We start from the raw sequence: 23,905 nt of genomic DNA, 5'->3' as shown, positions 1-23,905 counted from the left end.
CTGGTGCTGTTAGCTAGGGATGGTGGGAATTGTAGTCCCAAAACATCTGGAGGGCCGAGTTTGGGTATGCCTGGCTTAGTGAGACCACAAGAACAGGAGAGGAGCTGACAGCCAATTTGCATCTCCAGAGTCGTCCTTACTCCTGCACCGAGTGACTCCAAGATTTGGCACAGCATTTCACTTGAATCTGAGCTTGTGGTGAAGCTCTAACTTTACAAGTTGTAGCCAAGGTCTGTTCTGGGGTGTTGCTCAGGGTTAATAACTTGATATTAAAGTAAAATAAATTCACACCCACATTCTTTTGGTACCAAAATGCAAAATCTTATTTCAACTATAAACTATGGAGGTCATTATTTCCACTTTGCAAATATAGGCTAAGCAAGAGCTTTCAATGGCTTCTCTACGACATCAACATACAATGCCACCCTTCTTAATGGACCCATCAGTGCATTTAGAATCATACAACTGTAGAGTTGGAAGGGACCATGAGGGTCATCTAGCCCGACTCGCTGCAATACAGGGATTTTTTTACCCAACATGGGGCTTGAATCCACAACTTTGAGATTAAGAGAATTATGCTCTACCGACTGAACTATTCAAGTTACTTCTTATGAGCTTACCTGTTATGCTGCATAGTAGTCTTAGAGTGGGTGCATCACCCCCATATCCATTAATCATCAGATCACTAGAGGCTTTAGGAACAGGAATAGTCATTGTTATTGGCTTATGGAATTTTCTTCTCCTGGGTTCCAATGTGACAATAGGGCTGAATGTGGCTTTGTTGCCTAAAATCTTCTTTACAAGCTCATTGTGCATAGGTTGAGCCTAACCAAAGACATGCACAAAACAAAAGTCTTAATTATTGGTATCTGAACAATCATAACAACATCCTCTTCTTCTCCACCGTGGCCAACCAGATGCCCTTGGTAGGTCCACAATCAGGACATAAACACAACAATCTTTCACTTTTGCTCACAAGTGACCGGTCTGCTGTCTTTGTTTCTGGCAGTAGCATATATTCATCATCATTCATTGCCATTGGGCAATGTCTTCTATGAATTTGACTATATATTTAAAGCTCTATAAATCTGATTACCCATTGCACATTCCACGTCCCTCAATTAATTACAATTCTATTTTCAGCTTACTCCTGTCTTCTATCCCTGATTTATTTATTCATTTAAATATTTACAAACCACACTTTCATAAAAGTACATGTCAGTGTGCATCATACAAGAATTACAACAATGAAACGATTAATAAAAGCATCCATAAATACTGGCCAATGATTTCAAAGGGCTATCTAAATAACATAATTTTTAGTAAAGACAGGGATGATTCTTCAGCCTGGGAGCTCCACGGGACCCCTACTGGCAGGGATTTCCACAGCCTGCCATACTCAGTCCCTTCAAAGGCCAACCAAACCTCAGGGGCATGGGGAAACACAATGCATCAAAGGATTTCAGTGATTGATATGGTGTATTATGGTCCTTAATGTACTTGCAATCCAAGTTGCTTAAGGCTTTGTGAATTAGCACTAGGGACCTTGAGCCTCACCTGATGGCAAATTCGCAAGCATGCTGCCAGTAGCCTGCTCCTGCATTCTGTACTAGCTTCAGTTTTCAGACCAACTACAGGGATAGCCCCACATAGAGCATGTTACAGTAATCAAGTCTTGAGGTTATCAATGCACGGACCACTTTGGTAAGGCTATTACGGCCTTGTTAAGGAATGCAATTAATGGGTTAATACTCTATGAGCCAGCAGACATGACTCAATGTACCTGCAGGCATCTTGAGATTCTCTTATCTGTATTACTGGACAGATTTGACAAGTATCTTTGTGTATAAAAGGGCTACAGCCTGCTGTGTGGGTTGTGGTAGGAGACTGCAAGAATTGCGGAAGGCTGTCTGTTGGAACTATGGATTTGAGTGAAGACTTTTTGAAGAGATTTTGGACCTCCAGTGATAGAGATGGCTCAAGATGTACCTTGCACACCTGTTCCTTCAGAGGGACTTCAACTCCAACCAGAACAGACAATTGCTATTAGTGCTAAAGGCTGCTCCCAGTGCAAATATCCCTGGGAATCATAGATTACCAAGCCTTCTATGTCCTTAGAGAGGTTGCCACAGAGGTCCTGGGGAAACCCAAGCTCCTTCTGCGAATTCTCTGATGAATCTTCAAGCCCATTCAAAGATGGGACGAGGTCACCATTCTCTAGCAAGCAGATGAGTGACAAATTGGACACAGCTTTATATTTTTACATAATTCGTCTGGGAATCATAAAGTGCTTTATGAACATTTAACTAATCAGTCCTTTCATCATAACCTCAAAGCATTCAATGCAAGTTCACAAAGCCTACCACTTCCAATTTATTTGTAAATTAGACCAGAAATATGGAACTCTAATCACAGTTGTGAAAAGAGGTTAATTGGAGGAAATGGAAGTTAAATTACTTGCTAAATGTAGACTGACAGAGTCATAGTTAGTGAACTCACAACTTTTATTCATCTGCTTTAAACTCAAAATATCTTTAATTTACTGTGGCAGTCTTTTAGATAAAGCAATATTTGCAATGAAACTGTTCAGTAGCTTCTGTTATTATTTTCTCTGAATAAAATAGATACCATTCCAGCCAGCTCCATGCTCCCAGCTCATTCCTTCACTCCTACTTCTCTTCTCCTTTAGCATAAGTGGGAATACATAGCTGGAAACGTCAGTTAACCATTGCTTCTTGTTATGTGTAAAGCAAGAACTATGCTTAGCAGCTTCCAAATAAACCAGCATTCAAAAGCTAACTTTAAACATGGCTCCATTTCCTAGTTTATTTGGAAGCCATTAAGCAGTACCTCAGCTATGTCATAACAAGAAGCAATTGTTAACAGTGGCTTCTGGGCTGGTTTCCCTGCTCAAGTGAAGGTAGGTGCAAAGGAACTGTTGCAGATTCACTGAGTACATGCATATCGTGGTTTATAAAGGCAGGAATCGTTTGTGCAAAGATAACCAGCGGCCTCCAGAGAAATGAGGGTTGTTTCTGAAATTCTGAATTACCTACTGTGACTTCTCAAATGGGAGCCAATGCTTTAGTAATTCTCCATTGATGTTGCTTTTTTATTTCCAAATTTTGTACAGAATAGTGTGCAAGCATAGTAAAACACTGCCAAATGGATACCAGTCAGTGTGCACATCTGCAAAAAGAATCTAAACGCAATCATATGTGTGATTGCATCAATGTGGTTTTTTGTTTGTTTGTTTTGTAAAGTTTTACCAATGTGCATGTCTGTTCTGATTAACTGTAGGAAGGAACCATAAGTTCAAAAAAAGGTTTTATTAATTCTTCTAGCTACTGGAATTCAGGGGGAGTGACATACAGGAAAGAGAACCCAGAGAAATAATTAAAAATGGAATGAGAATGAAGAAACTTTCATCAACAGAAATGCTGCCAGTTAGATAATGTAAAGCCTTGTCCTCATTTCTCTTACCTGCAAACCAACACGAATTCGCTTGGTTAGTGCTCCCTCTGGAAAGACAGCCTGCACTTGAGGTACTACTGTACTGCTTAGCACACCACCCTCGGGTCCAATGAGGTTACTGTCTTGTTTGACTCGGGACACCACTGCAAAGTACTGTGGGAAGTCCCGAGTGATGATACGACAAATGCGTTTCTTCTCCAGCTCTTCTGGTGTGTCAAGGACTATGTAAAAAGAGATCATAGTTAAACCATAATTATTTTCTACAATAAACATATATATATATATAATGGTCAATGACTTTTCAGATCGTGCATTGACCAGCCAAAGTAAACCCTCAAAGCTATAAAATTCTAAAGTTACTTCATGCTACTCCTAATGGCCAGTTTTCAACCCAACCCAACACCTACTTCACTAATTTTCTAGAGTTTAGATGTCTCTATGACTACAGAAAGATTTGTGAACTCTACATTCAGACTATGTTCATCTTCCTTATTTGCCACTATGGCCTTACTATTGAATGTAAATGTGGTTGGCAGAAGACCACACAATGTGTTAGGATTGCTATTAAAGGGTTTCTTCAGATTTTTGCAGTTTTGTCCAGAATAACAAATCTGTATCATCAAAAACTTCATGTCACTTGGATACCCCAGTAGATCTTTCACTTAGTGCAGGGAGATTTGACCACAAATTCGCAAAAATGGGGAAATATTAGTGAGAATTCACAAAGCTGCTGGTAAATGTGTTTGTCTTACCCATGAGTCATTTTAAACTGTTCTGACTTACAGAAAGAAGGCAAACACCACAAGTTTTGATGTTCTATTTGTCTTTTCTACTTGTTCCATCATATGCCAGGTTAACAGACCGAATGGTCTTGCACACAAATATTCATTGGCCACATGGCATTGTACATGTCAGCTCGGTGGAGAGTTAGCCACACAGATAGCAAATATGCATAGCAAATATGCATAGCAAATGCATGCAGTAATCTATTTGTGGTTGCAGAATAATGTTTTTATTTATTTTTTAAGTTCATTATCATTTCCTTTCTGTGGCTTTCAGACTTTTCTCCTTTCTTAGCACACTGTGTACCTTCATCCATCCCGTTTAGGATTTCATTCAGCTCATCCTCTGTAAATTCACAGAAATGCTCCTTCCAGTTGTCTCCATTCTCACTGCGCAGGATCACCAGCTCCCTTTCTTTACCACGTAAAGCCGCAAAGTGAGGAATCTCGACAATCACAGGCCTATTACAGCAACACAGCACGTTAAAGGACTGTGCCAAATGGGCAGCAAATCAATACAAGTTTTCTCAGTCTGTTACAAAGTGACCTGGAATACGGCCGGCTTCTTTGCCATTCCTGGATACGATCCTGAAAAAAGCATACTAGAACCACTTTGGCATTATATAGCTTGTTGTTAGGACCAGTGAGCAGTGTACTCCCACTTTTTTTTATAAATAAAAATCACACAGCATCTATGGTACTTGCCAAAGCAGCAGGGGCTGGCATTGTGGCTGTAGAATTATAATCTGGAATGAATAAAGCCCACACATTTGAAACTTGTTTTGATGTGTGGAATCCTGTGCAATCACATTTATCATGCAGAATCTACTGTTATCTATGTATATACATATATGGACACATTAAAGAAAAAATATGATTTATAGGAGAATACAAATCTATTTAAGAAACAGGCCACATCTGTCATCAGTCTGCATTGATTTTATATTGGCTCTTTGTTTCAGTTGACATTTTCCAGACTCCTAATTTATAGTGAAAATGCCCAAATGATTATTCTATATTAATCTACAAGCGCAAAATCAAATTTCTGCTCATTGTGTCCATATTGCATATATGTTTCATCATAACTTGTGTTTCCCATTTTTGCAAAAACTATAAATACATTTGTGTATCAATAGTCTCACAATAATAACTGAATTACATAGGCCATCTTGTATATATCATGCTAAGTTCTATGTTATATCCAATATATAACATATCACCGTTGTGTTGGTGACAATAGAGGCAAAATATTGTACAGTAGATTCCTACAGTTCCAGTCCAGGTTGCTTTGCGACAGACGTCAAGCACACAACAGCTATAACAACTGTTACATTTCACAGCTAGGAAGTTCTCATGCTAAATCATAAGTGGAGTTCAAGGAACTTTAAGAAAAGGTACAAACATATCACCAAAACAAAAACCACATACCACAAGGGCTGGAAAATGGTCCACTAAAGGTTAGGTAAATACAGAATTTAAAATCATAGAAAGGGACAATGTCATGGGCACAATGACATAAAAATAATATTGCAGAAGGAGAAGAATGGGAAGGCCAGCATCCATCAATTTGTTTTAAGTCTCTCCTACCCAAGAAATTTGGTCCCTGGAGGCCCCAGCTGAAGGATTCGGCTGACCAAACTTTCTCCCTCATTAAGTGGGGGAGGAGCCGTAGGCAGGTGAAGTTTACTGAGTACATCCAAAGCAGCAGTGAAAGAAAGAAAATAAATAAGCTTTTATGTATTTTGTTTTCCAGAACCCCAGTGCACTGTCTGCTCAAGAGTGGAATTAGGCTGTACACTGAACAGGTTTCTGCCTTGATTTGTTTAGGTATGCCCCACTGATCCTGATAATTCATAAAAAGAGCTCCCCAGAATTTTGCAACCTTATCTTGTCCTCAGTAGGTTCAGTGGTATGCTAGCCTTGCTTCTAATATTAATGGGAGCAAGATCCAGTCTTCAGGACTTATGAGCAAATGAATTAATGTAAGGCTTGGCTTGGCAGGAAGTGTTCAGTGACTTTGATTTCACTGCCAGGACGCCACTCAGGAAAGTGCCAGCGGTGTAAGACATGCCCTTGAGAAATGGTATGTAAACTCTTAGTACATGTGAGTTTCCATAGACATTCCCCACTAGGCTGAAAGGGTGGGGGGGGAAACCAAAAGTTGTTGAGTTTACTGTGAGTGTATTGGAAGGAGGAGAAACAGGTAGATAGAGGAAGAGAAGAACTGAAAATACAAAATGTGACAGCAAAGGCTTTCCTTAGTTTGGGTTTGATGCTTTTCTTTAAATAATTTTCTAGTATTGAAGGGCGCTTTTGTAAACCCTAAAAGCAACCCTTTTATCACAGATGTGCATCTACCCATCTTTTCAGGCTTAGGAATCTTCTAGTTCCTCTATTGAAACACAGCAACAACAAAATAATGAGTTAAATGGTTGATGGTTTTTCCTCCTATGCTGCATTCTAGAGATACATCCCATTCTTTCCTCAAACCCCATTCTCCAGAACTAAATGTTAGTTAAGATAACTGGCTGAAAGTCTAGGGACTACAGGGCCTTAAATTTGCTTCACGCTGGATTTACGCTGTTCCTTTGACATCTTCATCCTTTTATCCATTTTCAGCTGAAGCCATTCGCTCTAAGCAGAGGGGGTTTCCTTTGATCATCCATTTTTGGATGCCACCATTGGTAAGGGAAATTGCTGATAAAATAAAAGTGTTGAAAACTGCTGGTTTCAGCAGAAAATTGCTAAAACAAGTGCAGCACATCTGATCTTTCTGTGGGGTACTGCAGTAGAAGGAATAAAATGCAGCCCCAGAAAAATCATAGGTTTGTGCTTCCCAGGCAGTCCCAATTACTGAGAAAATATCCACTGAGAGAACACAAGTCCCCCTTGAAAGCAGCTTTAGCTTTTCTTGCATCTTTCAATAGATGTTATATTTACATTTGCAACATTTGTGCTATTTTCATTTTACCCTTAAAAGCGAATATGTAATTAATTGACTGCAATCACAAAAACGATTTGTGCTTTAAAAGCCCAGCATGGATTAAACAGACTTATTCCAGGAAGCACACTAAACCTTGAGTTGTAGCTACTGGTGCTTTAAATAAGGGGAAAAAACAAAACAAGCTAATTGAATTATTGCTGGCCTAACAGTGTTGCGCTTTTCACTGCAGAGCCCATCAGCATAAAATAAATCAGATACAACATTTTCACTTTGAGCACTGAAGTGCTGAGCCACCCCAGAGTAGATCACAAAACGAAACCATCTTTGTCATGTTTTTTAAAATTATCTTGGATAATTAAAAAAAATTCTTACCCAAGAAACTGAGCACCAGAAGGCCCAACTTCAATTAAACGGCTAGCCAGACCTTCTCCTTCCACCATTGGAGGCATTGTGGCCAGTCTATGACGTTTGACCAACCGGCAGGTAACTCGTGTTGGAGCAGTGCACTTCCGGGGTGGAATAATTATTCGAAGTCCATTGTGTCTGCAACCCCGCATAGCACCACCTCGAGCATCCACCATAAAACTGACGAGGAAACTGAAAATTGGGAGAAATAATGCAATCTGATTTGGAAGTCAATCATAATGTTCGTTACTAAATGTCCATTCTTACTGGCCTGTGTCAACTAAAATTATGTGCTGTGTGCTACCCTATATCCACAGCTTTAGATATTAATTGCAATGAAGTAGGTGTGACTATTACTGTATCTCTTTTCAGTAATAATATAAATAGTAATCAGACCTAAGAAGATAACATATATGTAAACTCATGACAGTTAAGAGAAATGCAGAGAGACATGATGTGTATTCCTCAGCCTGTAAATATCTCATTTCAACGGGTTGCGTTATGCAACTGCCCACAAAATTGCAGTCATGGTTGGCTGTGCTGGTTTGTATATGTCCATCAGAAACATAGTAAAATAAGATTAGGAATAACACTGAATACAAATAGTATTTGGATACATAACAGATACTGTAAATAAGAAGTCCATTTCAATTTTTGTACATTTTGTATCTGGTGATTGAAATGAGTAAAGATTCTAGGACAGCAGGCCAGATCCTTATCTGAACCTAGCCTTGTGGGCCAAATCTGACAGTAGGCAGGGTCCATTTGACATCTCAGTGATGCCATGCCAGCTGATTGAGAACTCTGAAGTCCCTAAACTGTGGGACTTCAAACCAACATGCAGAGCTTGCGAAGAGTCTGATGTTTTCACTTTAGAGTCTGATGTTTTCAGCTAATAGGTGGTAGAGGCAAGGCCAGCTTTCTACTGGAGTTGGCCATGTGAGAAAGTTCCCTGCAGGGAGCTGACTCACACACCCTATCTGGCAGGCTTTGGTTTTACTGCACATCAGCTGATGGAGGGCAGAGCTGGAGCCTGCCTTGCCAATGCACAATCAGGTCCACACTTTAAGTTGTGCATTGGCAGCGGTGTCTCTACCTGTCCCACATTGAAGTTGCATATGATGCCAGATGTGGGCTGGTGGCACGATTCAGGGGAAATGGCCTTGCAGGCTATATTTGAACCCCTGGCAGGCAAAATGGGGCCAGAGGGTGCATAAGACCTATAAGACCTTGATTTGTTTTCTTAAAAACTATGAATGAAAGCAGGCAAATTGCTGGTATTCTTTAACAGCTGGCAAGATCCCCACCAAATGGTTAAGGAAATGTGACCATAAAATGGGCTAAAATTGGAGAGAAAATGCCAACACTATTTTCCCTTCCAGTTTTCTCTAATGTTGCTTCCCCTTCTTTCCTGCTTTCTCCCATCCTCAGTCCCTTGAAGCAAAATTGCATCCTTTAATACCTTATACAAATGTTTATGAAATACAATACATCACTCTTCACAATCAGAACCTTTCCCCAGTGAGATCTACATGCAGTTATAACAACCCTCCAAGCTAATGGGTGATAATTAGGAGACACGATTTGCCATCCTGAAGCATGCCATGCGCCCTACACCTTCCCTATTTCACCTCTCTAAGGCTGTCAATACTTTTTCCCAGCAGGGTTCTTGCCCCTCAACATCCTCATGAAAAGGAAATGAGACATTATGGAACTTCCAGCTACAGCGACAGAGATTATTTCACCTTCCGAATTTTCATTTTTTGTGTACATCTCTTAAAAACACACACACACACAAAGTTGGCAACTCTACTTCCTACAGAGAGTGCAATTCAGTGTGGTGATTCTGCCAAATTGTTTGTATGCCTCTGGTCTAAATGTGCAAATGTGCTGTTTCTTTAGAGATGGAGCTTCTTGGTTTTAACAGGATAATGACATAATTCGGGATGCTATTTACACACATTCTCTCTGAGCTGTTTCAGTTAGATAGCGTTGAATCTTGAGTTTCAGTTTCCCTCCTACCAGCACTTATGGATTGATTTTTCCTTTCTTAATTCAAAGGTATAATTGATGTACTTGTTTTCATAATAATTTAATATGTAAATATATTATTCTTTCTAAGAGTAAAACATTATTCTGGGGTATGTGTCATAGGCCAGATGATGCAATGAAAACTGCAGACATTCTGGTTCTCTGGTTCTCCCTAAACATTCACTTTGGAGTGATCCCTAAACATTTCAGAATAATTTCTACAAGGTCACACTTTATATGCACTAATATAAATATAATTCATAATAATTTATTATATGCAACCAATTTTCATAAAGGCATGGAATATCACTTTTGGATAGAAGGATAAATAATTATTTTCAACAACTCAACCCTACATCTAAAAATGATATAAACAGCAGGAAGGGTCATGCACAACTTTTTCAGGGAGGTTTAATTTCAAATGCACAGAACTTGCTTTCATCTGTAAACCTCTGCTCCTACAAGAAAAGAAGCTATATCAAATATGATAGTACACATCTCTCTCTCTCTCTCTCTCTCTCTCTCTCTCTCTCTCTCTCACACACACACACACACACACACACACGGCTTATCCAGTTGGCCCCTTCTGCTCCCATGACATAACAGAAAGACTGTACATGGAGATATGGTAGCAAAAAACTTGCAGAGCTGTACTCATAGTAGGCAACGGGAAGGTTGCGGCATCTATGGATAATTATGAATTGGATGTTGATGTTTGCATAGCATCCAGCTAGGGGTCAGAAGAGGCTAGACACTGCTTTTAGCCCACTTCTCATTCTTCCTTCTTACATACTACCAGCCCAGAGGATGATCCTGGCGGTTAGCTTTCTCCTCCTTAGTTTCAGCATTGCCTTTGTAGAACTTAACAGGGGGGAGGATGGGGAGAAAACTAGAATTTGTTGGATCTGGCTGCCATCGCCTCTAGCAACTGCCTTCTGTCCTACCAGCCCCAGTAGGCTGGGAGTCCTATAGTCACACCAGAGCAAATGAAACTATGGTTGTAGTCTTTTTACTAATGAAAACAGGCAAAAGAGACAGCATGCTACACACAAAGCATTCCGATATGCTGGCACATTTGAATTAGTTGGTTAAACAGGCAGGCAGACATGCTTCTCATCACCCAGCTGGGAACAACAGCCCTCAATAGACTACATCCACCACAGCCTCACACAGGAGGTCTTGAAATTGTGATTACCATTTGATGCAGGAAAACCAGGAGATAGCAGCAGACAGTTAGTCACAGTGAGGAATATTAGATACAAAACAGCTTGATCAGGTTGCTTCAGCATTTTTATCAAGTTTGCAAATAATAATAACGCAGCAAAATAGTTGTGCTGCATTTTAGAGGGACAGCAAAAAACTAAGAGACCAATCAAACGCCTACTTATAGTTAGTGGACATGTTTCTCCTTGCATGAAGGCTACTGAATAGAATTCAAAATGTTCTTTGAGAAAGTAAGGACAGATTTTCTCTGGATAAAGGGTACTGCCTATATTTATCTGCATTTAGTTATGCATGATAATGTTCCTTAAACTTCAAATGATGTATGCATTTTTAATTACATGAAGGATTTCAACTCAAGACTTGATGGCTCCAGGCATCTGCAATACAGTTACAACACACTATGAATCTGAATTTATTGAAGAAAATCTGAAATAGAGCTAACGATTTGTAATGCACAATTCTAATTGTAGACTGAATTTTGTTCATGTAAAAATATTGCAAGCCTAAGGACTGCTTTTAAATTTCTCCAGTTACTTTCGGTATCCAATTAATAATTGCTTACAATATTTTTGTGAGGCTGGGAGTGTGGGAGAAAAGGACTGCATATGACAAGATTTTGGAGGTTTCCTGCGGGGAGACAATGTATTTCCTTTGTACTCTTCAAAATGTAGGCTGTTAACATATTCAACAGACAGGCAGAAATCTTTCTCCTATACTAAGCAATGAATGGCATCAATGCACCAGAGCATCCTGAAGTGAATAAACGAAAAGGATGACAGAAGAAGGAAGGCAAAAGGAAGGCAAGTATTAAAAATGAAATTATATATAAGTTCACCTGCTGTTGTCATGGTCAAAACATGGAGATGAGCGGCTGCAACAGTAGCAAAACAAAAAAAGAGTGGATGAATAAATGAAATAAAAGGAGGAAGAGAAGCTGTTTTAACCTACAAATGGAGAGATGTAAAGTGAATATGTAAACACAGATTACAGAGAGAATATATATATATATAAGTGCAAAGATGAATGAAACAGGATGTCCCTCTCTGATCTCTGCTGATTGGGGGGGGGGACTCAAGCCCTCATTGCAAATTTATTCCACCTCCCAAAAATATGGAGGCCACATAGAAACACTTGCCTGTATCAGTGTTCCAGGCAGCTCCATATGTGTGCAGACTCTGTGTGCCAGATGTATAAATAGCAGGGAACAGTTATGCTTTAATGCATCTAGTTCATGGGCAACTGCATATGGAAATAGCCTCTTCAACATTGTATCTTCCGTATGATACAGTTAAGAGCTTTTCAGTGGTCTCCATATGGCAGGCTATAAAGCTTTAATCCAAAGGTAGCCAACATGGTGCCTTCCAAATGTTATCGGATTATAATTCCCATTATAACTAGCCACTGGCTATGCTGGTTGGGAGTTACTTCAACTATATTGAGAAGGCAACACACTGGCTACCCCTGTTTTAATCAGTCATCAGGTACTTGGAATGGACAAATGAGTTCTCTAGAGAAGTTTCCCCCCCCCCCATGGGCTAAAATAAACCAACAACAGCTGCAGCGCAAATTGGGTGTCAAACTCCTAACACTGAACATAGCACCACACAATTCTGAATTCACTGCACAATCCTATGTAAGCAACACTGCATTCAATTGGGCTTATTTCCAGGAAAACACTATAGCATCACAGTCTTGGTTATATATCATTGAAATTTAATTCTACTGAGAAATCGTTAACATTAAATGCATTGAGCATTGATGTCAGTAATGTATTGTTATGATAGACCCATCTTCACTCATAGCTGCCTTTTTTCATTCCTGCCTCCCTGAAAAAAATAATCTGTTGATTATCGTTGAATTGGCCAATATAGTCCCATTTCCATTCTGATTTCCAGATTAACATATTTGACATTAATTATATGTCTTTATTTTTTCAAGTTGTTCACATGTTCATATTGGGGTTCATTTTTGTTTATTTTTCTGACTTATGTTCCTTGTTTCCAATTTCTTATCCTACCTGCTTCAAAATTGATGCATTCATTGCCATAGTTCCCTTGTCCGTGATTATGAGGGGAAATTGCATCTTGTTATTTTCAAGGATATGAAACTGCTGTTCATAAGAAGCTTTTTTAAAAAATAAAAAACTTTATTGTAGGAAGTTTAGAAATACTTTATTAAAGGAACAGCACAGAAATACTATTTGGTTTAGGAATACTTTAAAAGCTTATATGTAATTTTATTTTTATTTAAAGAGCTTCCAGCTGCTAGGTCCTGTTTCCACTGCTGTTTGTGAGAATACCATACTGGGTTAAAAATAAATAAATCAGTTACCTTGTTAGCAGTGATCCAATCTCCTTTTTTGAAGACAGGCAGCTAAGAATGATAACTCTAATTATTTATCAACTTTATGCACCAGTGCTACATTCCCTCCATAATCCTCCCACCTCCATCAAAAATGAGATAAATTTGGGAAATTATCATGGGAATTACAATATCCTGAGTTTCACAATTGAAAATCTTTCAGAAATATTATTCACTAATTGGTATTGGCCATTAGAATAATGGAGAACCAAAACCTTAGATTATCTGTGTGAACACTCATAGTAAGAATCAAACGGTATAAAAAACAACAACCTACCATGCAGTCCAGCCCGCACTGACAAAGGAGACTTACCCAACCAATATAGTTCAATTTAATCTGTACAATCTAGCGGACCATTCAGATGTTTCCCTGTAGAAGTGTGTTGAGGAGATACAGATTGTGTGGGCAAAGCTTATGCATGAACAGCTTGTACACCCATAGGCTCTGTGCAGATAACACAATCAATGCATGGAAACTGGGTGTCAGGGGTAGCAGGTGAGGTCCCATCCTTCACAAATTGATTACATGAAGATATGTTTTCTAAACAAGCTTTAAGGTCTTCCCCTTTAGTCTAGTGCTCTGTTTCAGGCATGAACTTCAGAGCTTCTTCATTTCATTAGAAGTAGCCAATTTATACCTGCATTCCCTTCCTTTGTGGAATAAATGAATGCATTTTTTGCAGGCACACATACATACGTTCTCTGTGCACTGAGGTAGTTACATGGAGAAGCTCTGAAAACGGAATCCATCATATGCTGATACTTATTCACAGAGTAAACTTAATTGAACTCCATATATTTTTGCCTATTGCATTTATCTTTTGCTTCCAAGTTAAAAAAAAAATCTAGCTGATATTGTGCCATCATTTTACCAAGCACACAGCTGGTTGCCAGTATACATCAATTCTGATGTAAAAACCATCTGTTCATTCCAGTCTTTTTCTTCCTCTTGCCACTCTTTCTAAATGCATCCAAACTGTTGATAGATATAACCCTGTTCGAAATTTGACACTATCAAATTGTATTTTGTAATCTAAGGTATAATAATGAAAGACCCAGCTCTTCAAAGTACCATAACATCAAATTAAGATAATTGATAATGAAACTATGTTATTAAGAACATTATATTTGCCAGATTGCTTAAATGGGTGTGGTGCTGGTATCCCTTCTCTCTTGACATTTTCCATGTCCTACAGATTCTAGCTCTAGTCAATTGTTCTTCACATCTAGGTGATGCAGGAGTTCCAATCTTGTGGAAACATGTGTGGGCATTTACGCATGCATAGGCTCTTGATATGCACATGACAAGTGATGTGCAAGACATTGGGGGTGGAGTCAGCTGTGTACTCTCATTACCCTGTTTAATCAAAAGCAGCTTATACATGACTGAATAGAATTTTTATGGTTCATTGTCTCTTGAAGCCTTCCCCTCTAAACTGATGAAGGCCTCCTGAAAGCAGCTAAGAACTGTGATTGTCAATTTTATCCATTATTACAAGTATAAGAAACTGTAAAACTGGATGCCAGTTACTAGCTAGTATAAAACTGCACCTTTCCAAAGGTACTGACATTCAGTGGCTCAATTGGGTATTTTGTGGACTTTACACTTTAGATGTAATGTATATTCTCCTCTTATTTTGAAATGTAGTAAGCCATCACTGTTGAGTCTGAGAGTCCTCCCCTCAATTATGCTGAGTGAGGCCCTTGACTTCTGCCCCAAAGTCCCACATGAAAGCACCACTGATATTTGCTTCAAGTGGTAATATCTTCAATAGAAAATGGTCATACAAGGTCTGAGCCTTAACCTGCTGAAATCTGGACTCCCAGTGATTTCAAGATTCAACATTATATTCAAGAGCTTTAGGTCTGGCTTAGGGCATGTCCACATTACCAATTTGTATTTGTTTCAAACAAGTTTAACCGCCATTGCTTCAAATTTGTTGGGATCTGCAAAAAAATATTTTTCATTGACTGTTGAAGTCACAAATTCTTTGGGGTGTGGAGTCGTAATGCTACAAAATGGCTTCAATGTGAAGTGTAATGGAGTCCTTTAATCTGAATGGTTAGAACTTTTGCATTGAAACAATAACACAGGAAAATGCACATCCAAAATAAGCATTAGTTCAAGCTGATGAGATTCTAATTATTATCTTCCTTTGTCTTCTGTTGTGTATTACTTACCCAGAATGAACGGGGCTAGCAGAGAGAGTGACATTGTCCAGGTTGTCAGGGCTCCAGCTTAAGCGATACGAATTTCTCTCACCTTCTTTGGCCAATGTGGATACCTTGAAATGCAAATAAATTTAACTTTTATGTTTTTGTACCTTTGTTCTTCTCTTTATTTACAACACTGAACCAACCCAAACCAATGTTTTCTATGCCTCTGATGGAGTTGGTTCACAAAAAGCTATAAAATTCTAAAATGAAAGTGAAAAAGGTCATGTGTGTAATTTAGTTAACGACCAACTAAATATACTTCTGAGTTATTTATATATCAAGCTCTACTCTGGAATCACTGTGGCAGCATTTAATTGCTCCTAAATGATTCCAGCCCAAAGGATTGTCATCCAACTAAGTTATAGTCAGAGTAAACTCAGTGAAATCAACTAACATAACTTGAGTCTATAGATTTAACTGCGTCTATGCCGAGTATGCCTTAACTGGATACACCCCTGTAGCTTCTACCACTAAAAAGTGGCTACATAAAACAATTTATCAATTGCTGAAATGGTGGAACATGCTCAAATTGTCCAAATATGAGAACAAAAAAGAAATATATAAATATTTGAACGACATTTTTTACCATTTATTAATTTTGGGGAAAATCAAAACAACCTAGATTTGCCTCACCGTGTCTTAATGTTTCTTGTGCCAGTACTATTTCCTCTGTCAGTTAATTTCTGTCAGAAAATTATAGAACCTGGATATACAAGACTTATAGTCATTCCTCCCTTTAGACATGTATATTACTTCAGCTGTGAAGCACATAGATAATATTTATCTTCTCAGAACAGTGTATATACCTCAATTGGGATAAATGTGATTGCAAAGGACACTGACCCCCCCCAACACAGCTATTCAGAGAATGCACTTTCAAATAGTGTGTCTTATGAAGCAGTTATCTGCTTTATACTAAGTGGAAAATTATCTCTGTCCTCATTTGGAAAACCTAAGCAGCTGATGAAATAAAACTGCCAAAAACTGGGTGAAACTTTGCTGTAGATGTATTTAAGCATTTCTTTCATGCTACCTTTTTTTGCTGACAGCCATAAAACAGTATTGTGAATGATACAGAGGGAAATTATTCAGCTAGAGAACATTATAAAATCAGGCAAGACCCAAGAAACACAGAGCAGTTGACAGTTGACAGTTCACCCAAACAGTGACAATGCATAAAAGACAATTAAGAATGGCAACATTAAAGTTACCAGTTTGAGAGGTTTGCAAAGCTACCATAACATCTCACCTGGTGGCTGGGAATAACAACCGTGTCATCAATCATGGCGCTGTCTCTCAAGTAGGAGGCATGGCTCAGAGTATGGGACCTGTCTGAACTGAAGGATCGTAGGCTGGTAGGTTGGCAACATTATCAGCAGTTGAGATGGTGTTGTGAAGATGGGATTGTGGGCAGAGCAAAGGAGTGAAGAAAGCATGCTATTAGCAAATAGAGTGCAACTTCCAGGGGGATGATTTAAGCACTCCAATAAAACCCTCCACTCTTCCTCCCCCCCCCCAACTTTTCTTCTCTTTTCTCAAAACCTTTGGAATCCAACAGAATCCCATTCTGTTCAATCTACAGTATGGAAATAGTTTGAAGTAGTGACTCTGTGGCTTAATGGTTCCCCTTATTCTTAAAAGTAACAAGCAACCCATTCCATCGTTCTTTGTCCTGTTGAAATATATATATTTCACTCATAATTTTAAGGGAATTCTTCAGGAAGGAAAAAAAATGAAGTAAGTTCCTCTGACAAGCAACGGTGTGCTACTTAGTCCCCTGGAAGGTACACAGACGGTAGCCAGCCATATGCTCTTTTCATAGTGCACAATTCTGCCTTTATATACCAGCAGAATTTATAAACAAGCAAAAACAAAACAAAACATTGTCACCTTTACGCCACCTTTATATGCACAACATATAAAATCATTTGCAGTAGTAATGATAGATGCAAAGCAAAATAAGCTACTTTCGTACATCAACTAATGGCTTAATTGAACTAACTGCTATCGCCTCAAATATCAAAATGCAAACATACTAAGCTACATGGAGTTTCGGCTATAATTATGTACCTCAAATATTGATTAAGAAACTTAAATCACTGAAACTATTACCAAGCCATAGTTCATATATTTGTGTTTTGTGTGCAATACTTAATATGTTTCCAGTTGCCTAGTAACGTAATAATGTTAGGAATGAATTAAGATTGAAGAAACAGTTGAGTAGCAACATTTATTTACACAGCACATTTTACTACCTCAGTGTTAACTATTAATGGATATTAAACTTATAAATAATGGAAAAAATATTTCCCAACATTAGTACATAAGTATATGTAGCTTACTATATATATATATATATAAAGATTATTTTTGATATGTTCTTAATAGTTCTTATATTGTGATCTGTGGTTGCAATTCTGCATGCAATGACATGTACAGAAATCCTGTCAGTTTTGATTGGATTAAACTGAACTGAACTGATTTCAGCCGATTGATTTCAAGCAATGGCTTTCCAGGGACCCTAGCTTTCCTCCCATGAGCAGAACAGAGTTCACAGAAGAGGGTTTTAGTGCTTGGGGAATTTTGGGGAATGGCATAGGCTATAGTGCAAAGGACTGCTGATGGAGAAAAACAGCAGAGAAGCAACTTAGGATCCAAGTCAATGTCATCAGGACATTTCAGCTCTAAAACTGTATGAATATCTTCTGGTCACATTTTAACTGCTGAGGTATGATATGCAATGCAATCCTAAACATGCTTACAACACATGTGCCTCTGTGTTAAAAGGGAGTTAGTCCCCAAATTTGCAAAGGCTGGTAATAGCAACCCTGCATTTTTTAATAAACCTCGGAAGTGACAATAGCATAATAACTGTTACGTGTGTATCATTTATAACTGAAGGAAGTTGAGCTAAGTCAAGTTGTGGGGTGAGTTTTAAATTAAAAACAAATAGAATTGTTCCTTTAAAAAACAATGTAAGTGTTAAATAAGTGGATAATATCACGTCTGCTTTGGCCACGAAAACTTGGTCCTCAGAAAAATTGCTTGGCCTTCATTCAATTTTATCCTTTCTTTTTTTAAAAAAAACTTCAGTAGCAAACCCCATTCTTTATAAATTATTGAAGCATCTGCAGCACCAAGATGCAAGGTTGGCAAAGGACCCAAAATGATGCTTTGTTAATTGAACATTACAATAGTTAACATCATCCAATCAACCAGACGTATGTAAGGCTGAAATTACTACAGGCCTTTAAAGATGTTACTTGGTTTTTCTCTGGTGGTTGCAAACCACAACTGTAATTCATTCAGGTTCCTATCTGGATCATGGGTCTTGGTTATGCATATACCCCATTTGTGCAAAATATGGACTTTAGCCATTGATGGCTGTACAAAGTAAACAAAAATTAATGATAAATCAGGGGTCAAAATACCCCATTGACATTTTCAGGCAGATATCAACATACTGTTGTCTTTAGCCTACCTATGAAAAGCAAAATGTAATTTATTTCGGATATGCTATTGAGGTATCTTAAGTAAAGCTGACCTGACAAAAAGAAACTCAAGGCTGTTGATCATAAACAGATGCTATCCATTAATTTCACGCTATCCTCAGCCACACCAATTATTTATCAAGGCTTTTCTTCTCCTGACACCTTTTGTACTTTCTAACATTGAGTTGGTGTTTCGTAGACTCTCACATAAAAGGACCCAGGAGCAGTGAGACTAGAACCTCCAAGGGCATTTACTCATACTTGTCAGAGACTGGTTTTCTTCTTGTATGTCTTATTGAGCAAAGTCAGGTACAAGCAGTTCTTTCTATCTATTGTAATAGCTATATATAATTGAAAATGGGCAGCATGTTAACTTTGTTATCTTTCTGAAATCAGTATGTGTCTTGTTTTTTAAGCCTGCCTTCAACTGGCAGCATTGCACATGCCGCAAAATAATGAGTTAAGATTTTGGTTGAGATCATCGTTAATTGCAACCACAATGGTATTTTAGTTGTTCCTTCAAAACTGACCAACTGTAATAAACAAAACCTTCAAAATCCTCCAGCACATCTACAGCATGGATGCGGGTATTTAATGACAGATGCCACAAGGGAGCACTGAAGAGAACATCATTTTCATGCTGTATAATACCTACCTGGGCACAGTGCTAATGAAAGCATACAAAGAGGGGAGAGAGAAATAATAAACATGGAACATGATTGTGAAAGAAAAACCATGATTGTGAAAGAAAAACCAGAGGATCTAAAGCTGAGCTTCTTAAAATAAGTCAGTTCCATAAGCCTGGGCTGGCTAATAGAAGGAAGAAGGTACGTTTCCCATAGCACAAAGCAATGGCACAACCACTGCATTGCATAGGCTTTCTTTACTGCAATGAAGATCTATATATTTAAGCTAACAACATCATATGTTTAGTGCTTTTAATATTCAGATGGAACATCTCTGTACCTTTCATTTTCACGTGAGCTGTGATTAGGGTATTTGGCTGAAATCTGAGGGGGGGGAGCTTTATGTACACATTTCAAGCCACTTCTCCCTCAGTAAATATTCTTCCTCAGTAAATATTCTTCTGTGAATCTACAAGGTAGGCATTCTCCATGCCCACCAAGCCTCTGGGCCTTGAAAGTGTCCTAAAATTCATCCACATGCTGTACTGGGTGTTTATTCAGCAAAAATACTATAGATTTGTTAGAAAAATAGAACATTCTTGGTGCAGTAGTACCTGTCAGATCGGCCTCCTTCCAGGCTGTACCTCAGGTAGTTCATACCATCTAAGAACTGGCTGCTGGGTAAGGAATCGTCGCCTAATTCTTTCAGATCTTCCGGTCTAAGATATTCTCCCCCATCTCCTGTCATAGTGTCATCACCTTGAGCCAAAACACATACAAATTCACAAGATCAATAAACTAATGAAGCCCTACAGCACTGGAAAAGTATGGTCACATATTAGGTGGATCACCTCAAACACAAACAAACAAAACAGGGAACATTATCCTCATTCCTGAAGCACAGCAAGCACAAGCTGTTAATACACACTAAGAAAACACTGGCAGATTAAGTGGGATGATATCAATTTAAGTGTTTGTTGTTTTTTTAAAAAAAACCATCAACAGCACCTCACGTTGAATCAGTCTTTTGTCCTTTGCCATTATACATACTGTTGGCTGAACTAATTTTACCTTTGTTCCTTTTTTCCACTTAGTTTCTTGGACACAGCTGGCCTCTGACAGAAACTGCTTCCACATGAGACATTAAAATTTGACTTTGAGCCCCTATTGCACTATTATGTGCCATATGAGAATGTCATTAATGTGGGACAGAATGTAGAAAAGAAACAGAAATATATATTCTAGCCAACAGAGAGTTTATATTGGCACTATACTCTCATTTTCAGAAGAAGCTCAATTAAGTATCAGATGTGAACAGAGAAAGCTGCCTAATGTTTGGATCAGGCTATTTGCCCATTTAACTCAGTATTGTCTACTCATACTGGCAGCAGAGGTCTTTCCCATCAGCTCCTACCTGATCCTTTTAAATGGAGGTGACAATGACTGCACCTGGGACCTTCTGCATGCAAAGCAAGGAAGAAACAGCATATATAAAATCTGGTGGGGAATATATGTATATATAAAGACGGGCGGGGGGAGAGCTTGTGCAAATGGAAGACCTTCTCAGGATCTGTGGTGGGGAGCATTTTTCTTTTGCAGTGATCTTCCACTAAGACAGAAACAGGCCTTTTATGAACTGTGAAAATGTTTGGATCCAAGCAAGCATAAGTTCTGGATCTTAACTCAAACTTTGTAAGGCACAAAGGCAAAACTGACTTTCAGATTACTTTCAAAATAATAATAAAAAGTGTTACATTAAGCATTCCAACCATAACAGAAAATGGTTCACATTCATTATGAGGCAATGATGCATTGGATCCAGACTTAGTCATGCGTAGAGCAGACCCAGTGAAATTTGTCTTAAGTTTGTCCATTCCAAACATGAATGAATCCGAGTCAAACCCTATGACTACACATTATTCACCTTGAACCAGCAGCATCTAGTAATGACTGCTGACCTAACAGTCTTGCACCGAACCAATGAACCAGACACTCTCTCTATAAATATAGTTACCATGAGAAAGAGTGAAGACGTATCTGTTCTGATGATGCTCACATGGAAAAGCAGATCAGAAACTGGGGGATGTATTCCTCTTTTAAAGGAATCCATACTCTTGTATCCTCCTCTCTCCAGGTACTTTTCACTTAAACTTAAATCATGTCAGGGATTTATAACAGGAAAGGGGAGCCTGTGACCCTCTGGACATTCTTGGGCTCCAGCTCCCATCAGCCCCAGCTTGGTGGGTTTCTGGATGAAACATTGGCTCTGGATCCATTCCAGTCTGGCTTCCGCGCTGGTCATGGGACCGAGACGGCTCTGGTCGCCCTAACAGATGACCTTCGTAGACAGCTGGATCGAGGCGGGTCAGGGCTGCTGATTCTTCTAGATCTATCAGCAGCTTTCGACATGGTCGATCACGAACTTTTGGACCACCGCCTTACCGACGTGGGGATCCAGGGCACAGTCCTTCAATGGCTGCGCTCGTTTCTCTCTGGTCGGGGACAGAGGGTGGCGCTTGGGGGGGAATTGTCATCGCGCCACTCCTTGGTGTGTGGAGTACCTCAGGGCGCGATACTCTCCCCGATGCTTTTCAACATCTTTATGCGCCCCCTCGCCCAGCTTGTTCGGAGTTTTGGGCTGGGTTGTCATCAGTATGCCGATGACACCCAACTTTATCTGTTGATGGATGGCCATCCTGACTCGGCCCCAGACACACTGACCAGATGTTTGGAAGCTGTGGCTAGATGGTTACGTGGGAGCCGGTTGAAGCTAAATCCTTCGAAGACAGAGGTCCTGTGGCTGGGACGGGGCGATATGGGATTGGGGGGGCAACTCCCATCTCTTGCGGGGGCGCAATTAGTGCCAGCACCGTCCGTTAAGAGTTTGGGTGTAATCTTCGACACCTCCCTTTCCATGGAGGCGCAGATTGCAGCTATAACAAAGGCGGCATTTTTCCATCTCCGCCAAGCTAAGCAGTTGGCTCCTTACCTCTCTCGCCCTGACCTAGCCACTGTGATCCACGCGACGGTCACCTCCAGACTGGATTATTGTAACTCGCTCTACGTGGGGCTGCCCTTGAGACTGACCCAGAAACTCCAGCGGGTGCAGAATGCTGCAGCGAGACTCCTTACGAGGTCTTCGCTGCGAGATCACATTCACCCGGTGCTATACCAGCTGCACTGGCTCCCGGTGGAGTACAGGATCAGGTTTAAGGTGCTGGTTTTAACCTTTAAAGCCCTATATGGCCTAGGACCCTCGTACCTACGGGACCGCCTCTCCTGGTATGCCCCACAGAGAAACCTACGGTCTTCAAATAAAAACATCTTGAAGGTCCCAGGCCACAGAGAAGTTAGGCTGGCCTCAACTAGAGCCAGGGCTTTTTCGGCTGTGGCTCCGATCTGGTGGAACACTCTGTCACAAGAGACCAGGGCCCTGCGGGACTTGACATCCTTCCGCAGGGCCTGCAAGACAGAGCTGTTCCACCAGGCCTTTGGCCAGGGCACAGCCTGACTCCCTCCCTCGGCAATCTTCGCAGAGCTCTGGCCCAATGGTTGCTAGTGGCTTGAATTAATTAATTTTTATAATGAATGATTTTAGAATGTTGTTTATGTTGTACCTTTGTACTGTTTTATTGTTGTTAGCCGCCCTGAGCCCGGCTTCGGCTGGGGAGGGCGGGATATAAATAAAATTTATTATTATTATTATTATTATCATGGCTAATGGTCAGGGATGATGGAAGATGTAGTTCAACAACACCTGGAGGGTCACAGGTTTGCCATCCCTGGTTTGGCGTGTTATTCTTTGTGCAAATCTTTGTAACCATAGCTACTTCAGGGTATTATATTGCCTCTTTGACCAGCCATGCTGTCTAGACCCAAATAATTGCCAGTTAAGTGATTACAGATGGGCATCACATTATGTCAGCCACACACAGCTCCCGGAGGCTCTAATGGAACTGTCGGCAACTGAACCGCTAAAATGGAAATACTGAACATCTGTCCCTGCTGAGTCGTGAGAGCAGCAGCATACAAAAACCGTATTCTTGCAATCGTCTGATGGAGGGAGGAATACAGGAACAACATCCCCCTCCTGAAATAAAGGCAAACACTGGGGCATTTTGCTGGAATATTTATAAACCTGTTTCAGTGGTAATGGCAGGTAAAGCATCCACTACATTAAAGAAGCCTTTCTGCAGGAGCTACATATTCAGCATATTTCACTATATTCATCGCTTTTTTGAACAACCTGGTAGGTGGCCATATGCCAATACAGAGACTACCTAGTTAAACTCTGCAAAAAATCCTTAACTTTCCTCTAAGAAGAATTTTCAAGGCCTTGAACAAATATAT

The 23,905-nt window shown here is 39.7% G+C and overlaps 1 protein-coding gene across 30 annotated transcripts in view; it reads right to left on the bottom strand.

Moving 5' to 3' along the window:
- Positions 1–23,905, bottom strand: part of ANK2 (ankyrin 2) — a 318,251-nt gene that overhangs the window by 35,004 nt on the left and 259,342 nt on the right. For 11 of the 30 annotated variants that reach the window (XM_082236863.1, XM_082236861.1, XM_082236845.1 and 8 more), the window contains 7 exons: positions 20,170–20,314; positions 16,688–16,790; positions 15,403–15,506; positions 7,573–7,797; positions 4,564–4,718; positions 3,484–3,695; positions 621–825 (listed from right to left, as the gene is read on the bottom strand). In XM_082236863.1, coding sequence (XP_082092989.1) covers positions 621–825; positions 3,484–3,695; positions 4,564–4,718; positions 7,573–7,797; positions 15,403–15,506; positions 16,688–16,790; positions 20,170–20,314 — 1,149 coding nt within the window. Of the gene's footprint in view, positions 1–620; positions 826–3,483; positions 3,696–4,563; positions 4,719–5,843; positions 5,943–7,572; positions 7,798–11,695; positions 11,732–13,191; positions 13,234–15,402; positions 15,507–16,687; positions 16,791–20,169; positions 20,315–23,905 lie in introns of all 30 variants that reach the window. The other 19 variants (XM_082236871.1, XM_082236844.1, XM_082236866.1 and 16 more) reach the window with 6 other exon arrangements.

Source organism: Podarcis vaucheri (genome assembly GCF_965113315.1).
Source record: "Podarcis vaucheri genome assembly, chromosome: 9".
Lineage (NCBI taxonomy): Eukaryota > Metazoa > Chordata > Lepidosauria > Squamata > Lacertidae > Podarcis > Podarcis vaucheri.
Note: the sequence above shows the minus strand (reverse complement) of the source record. Positions and strands in the feature narration are given on the sequence as shown.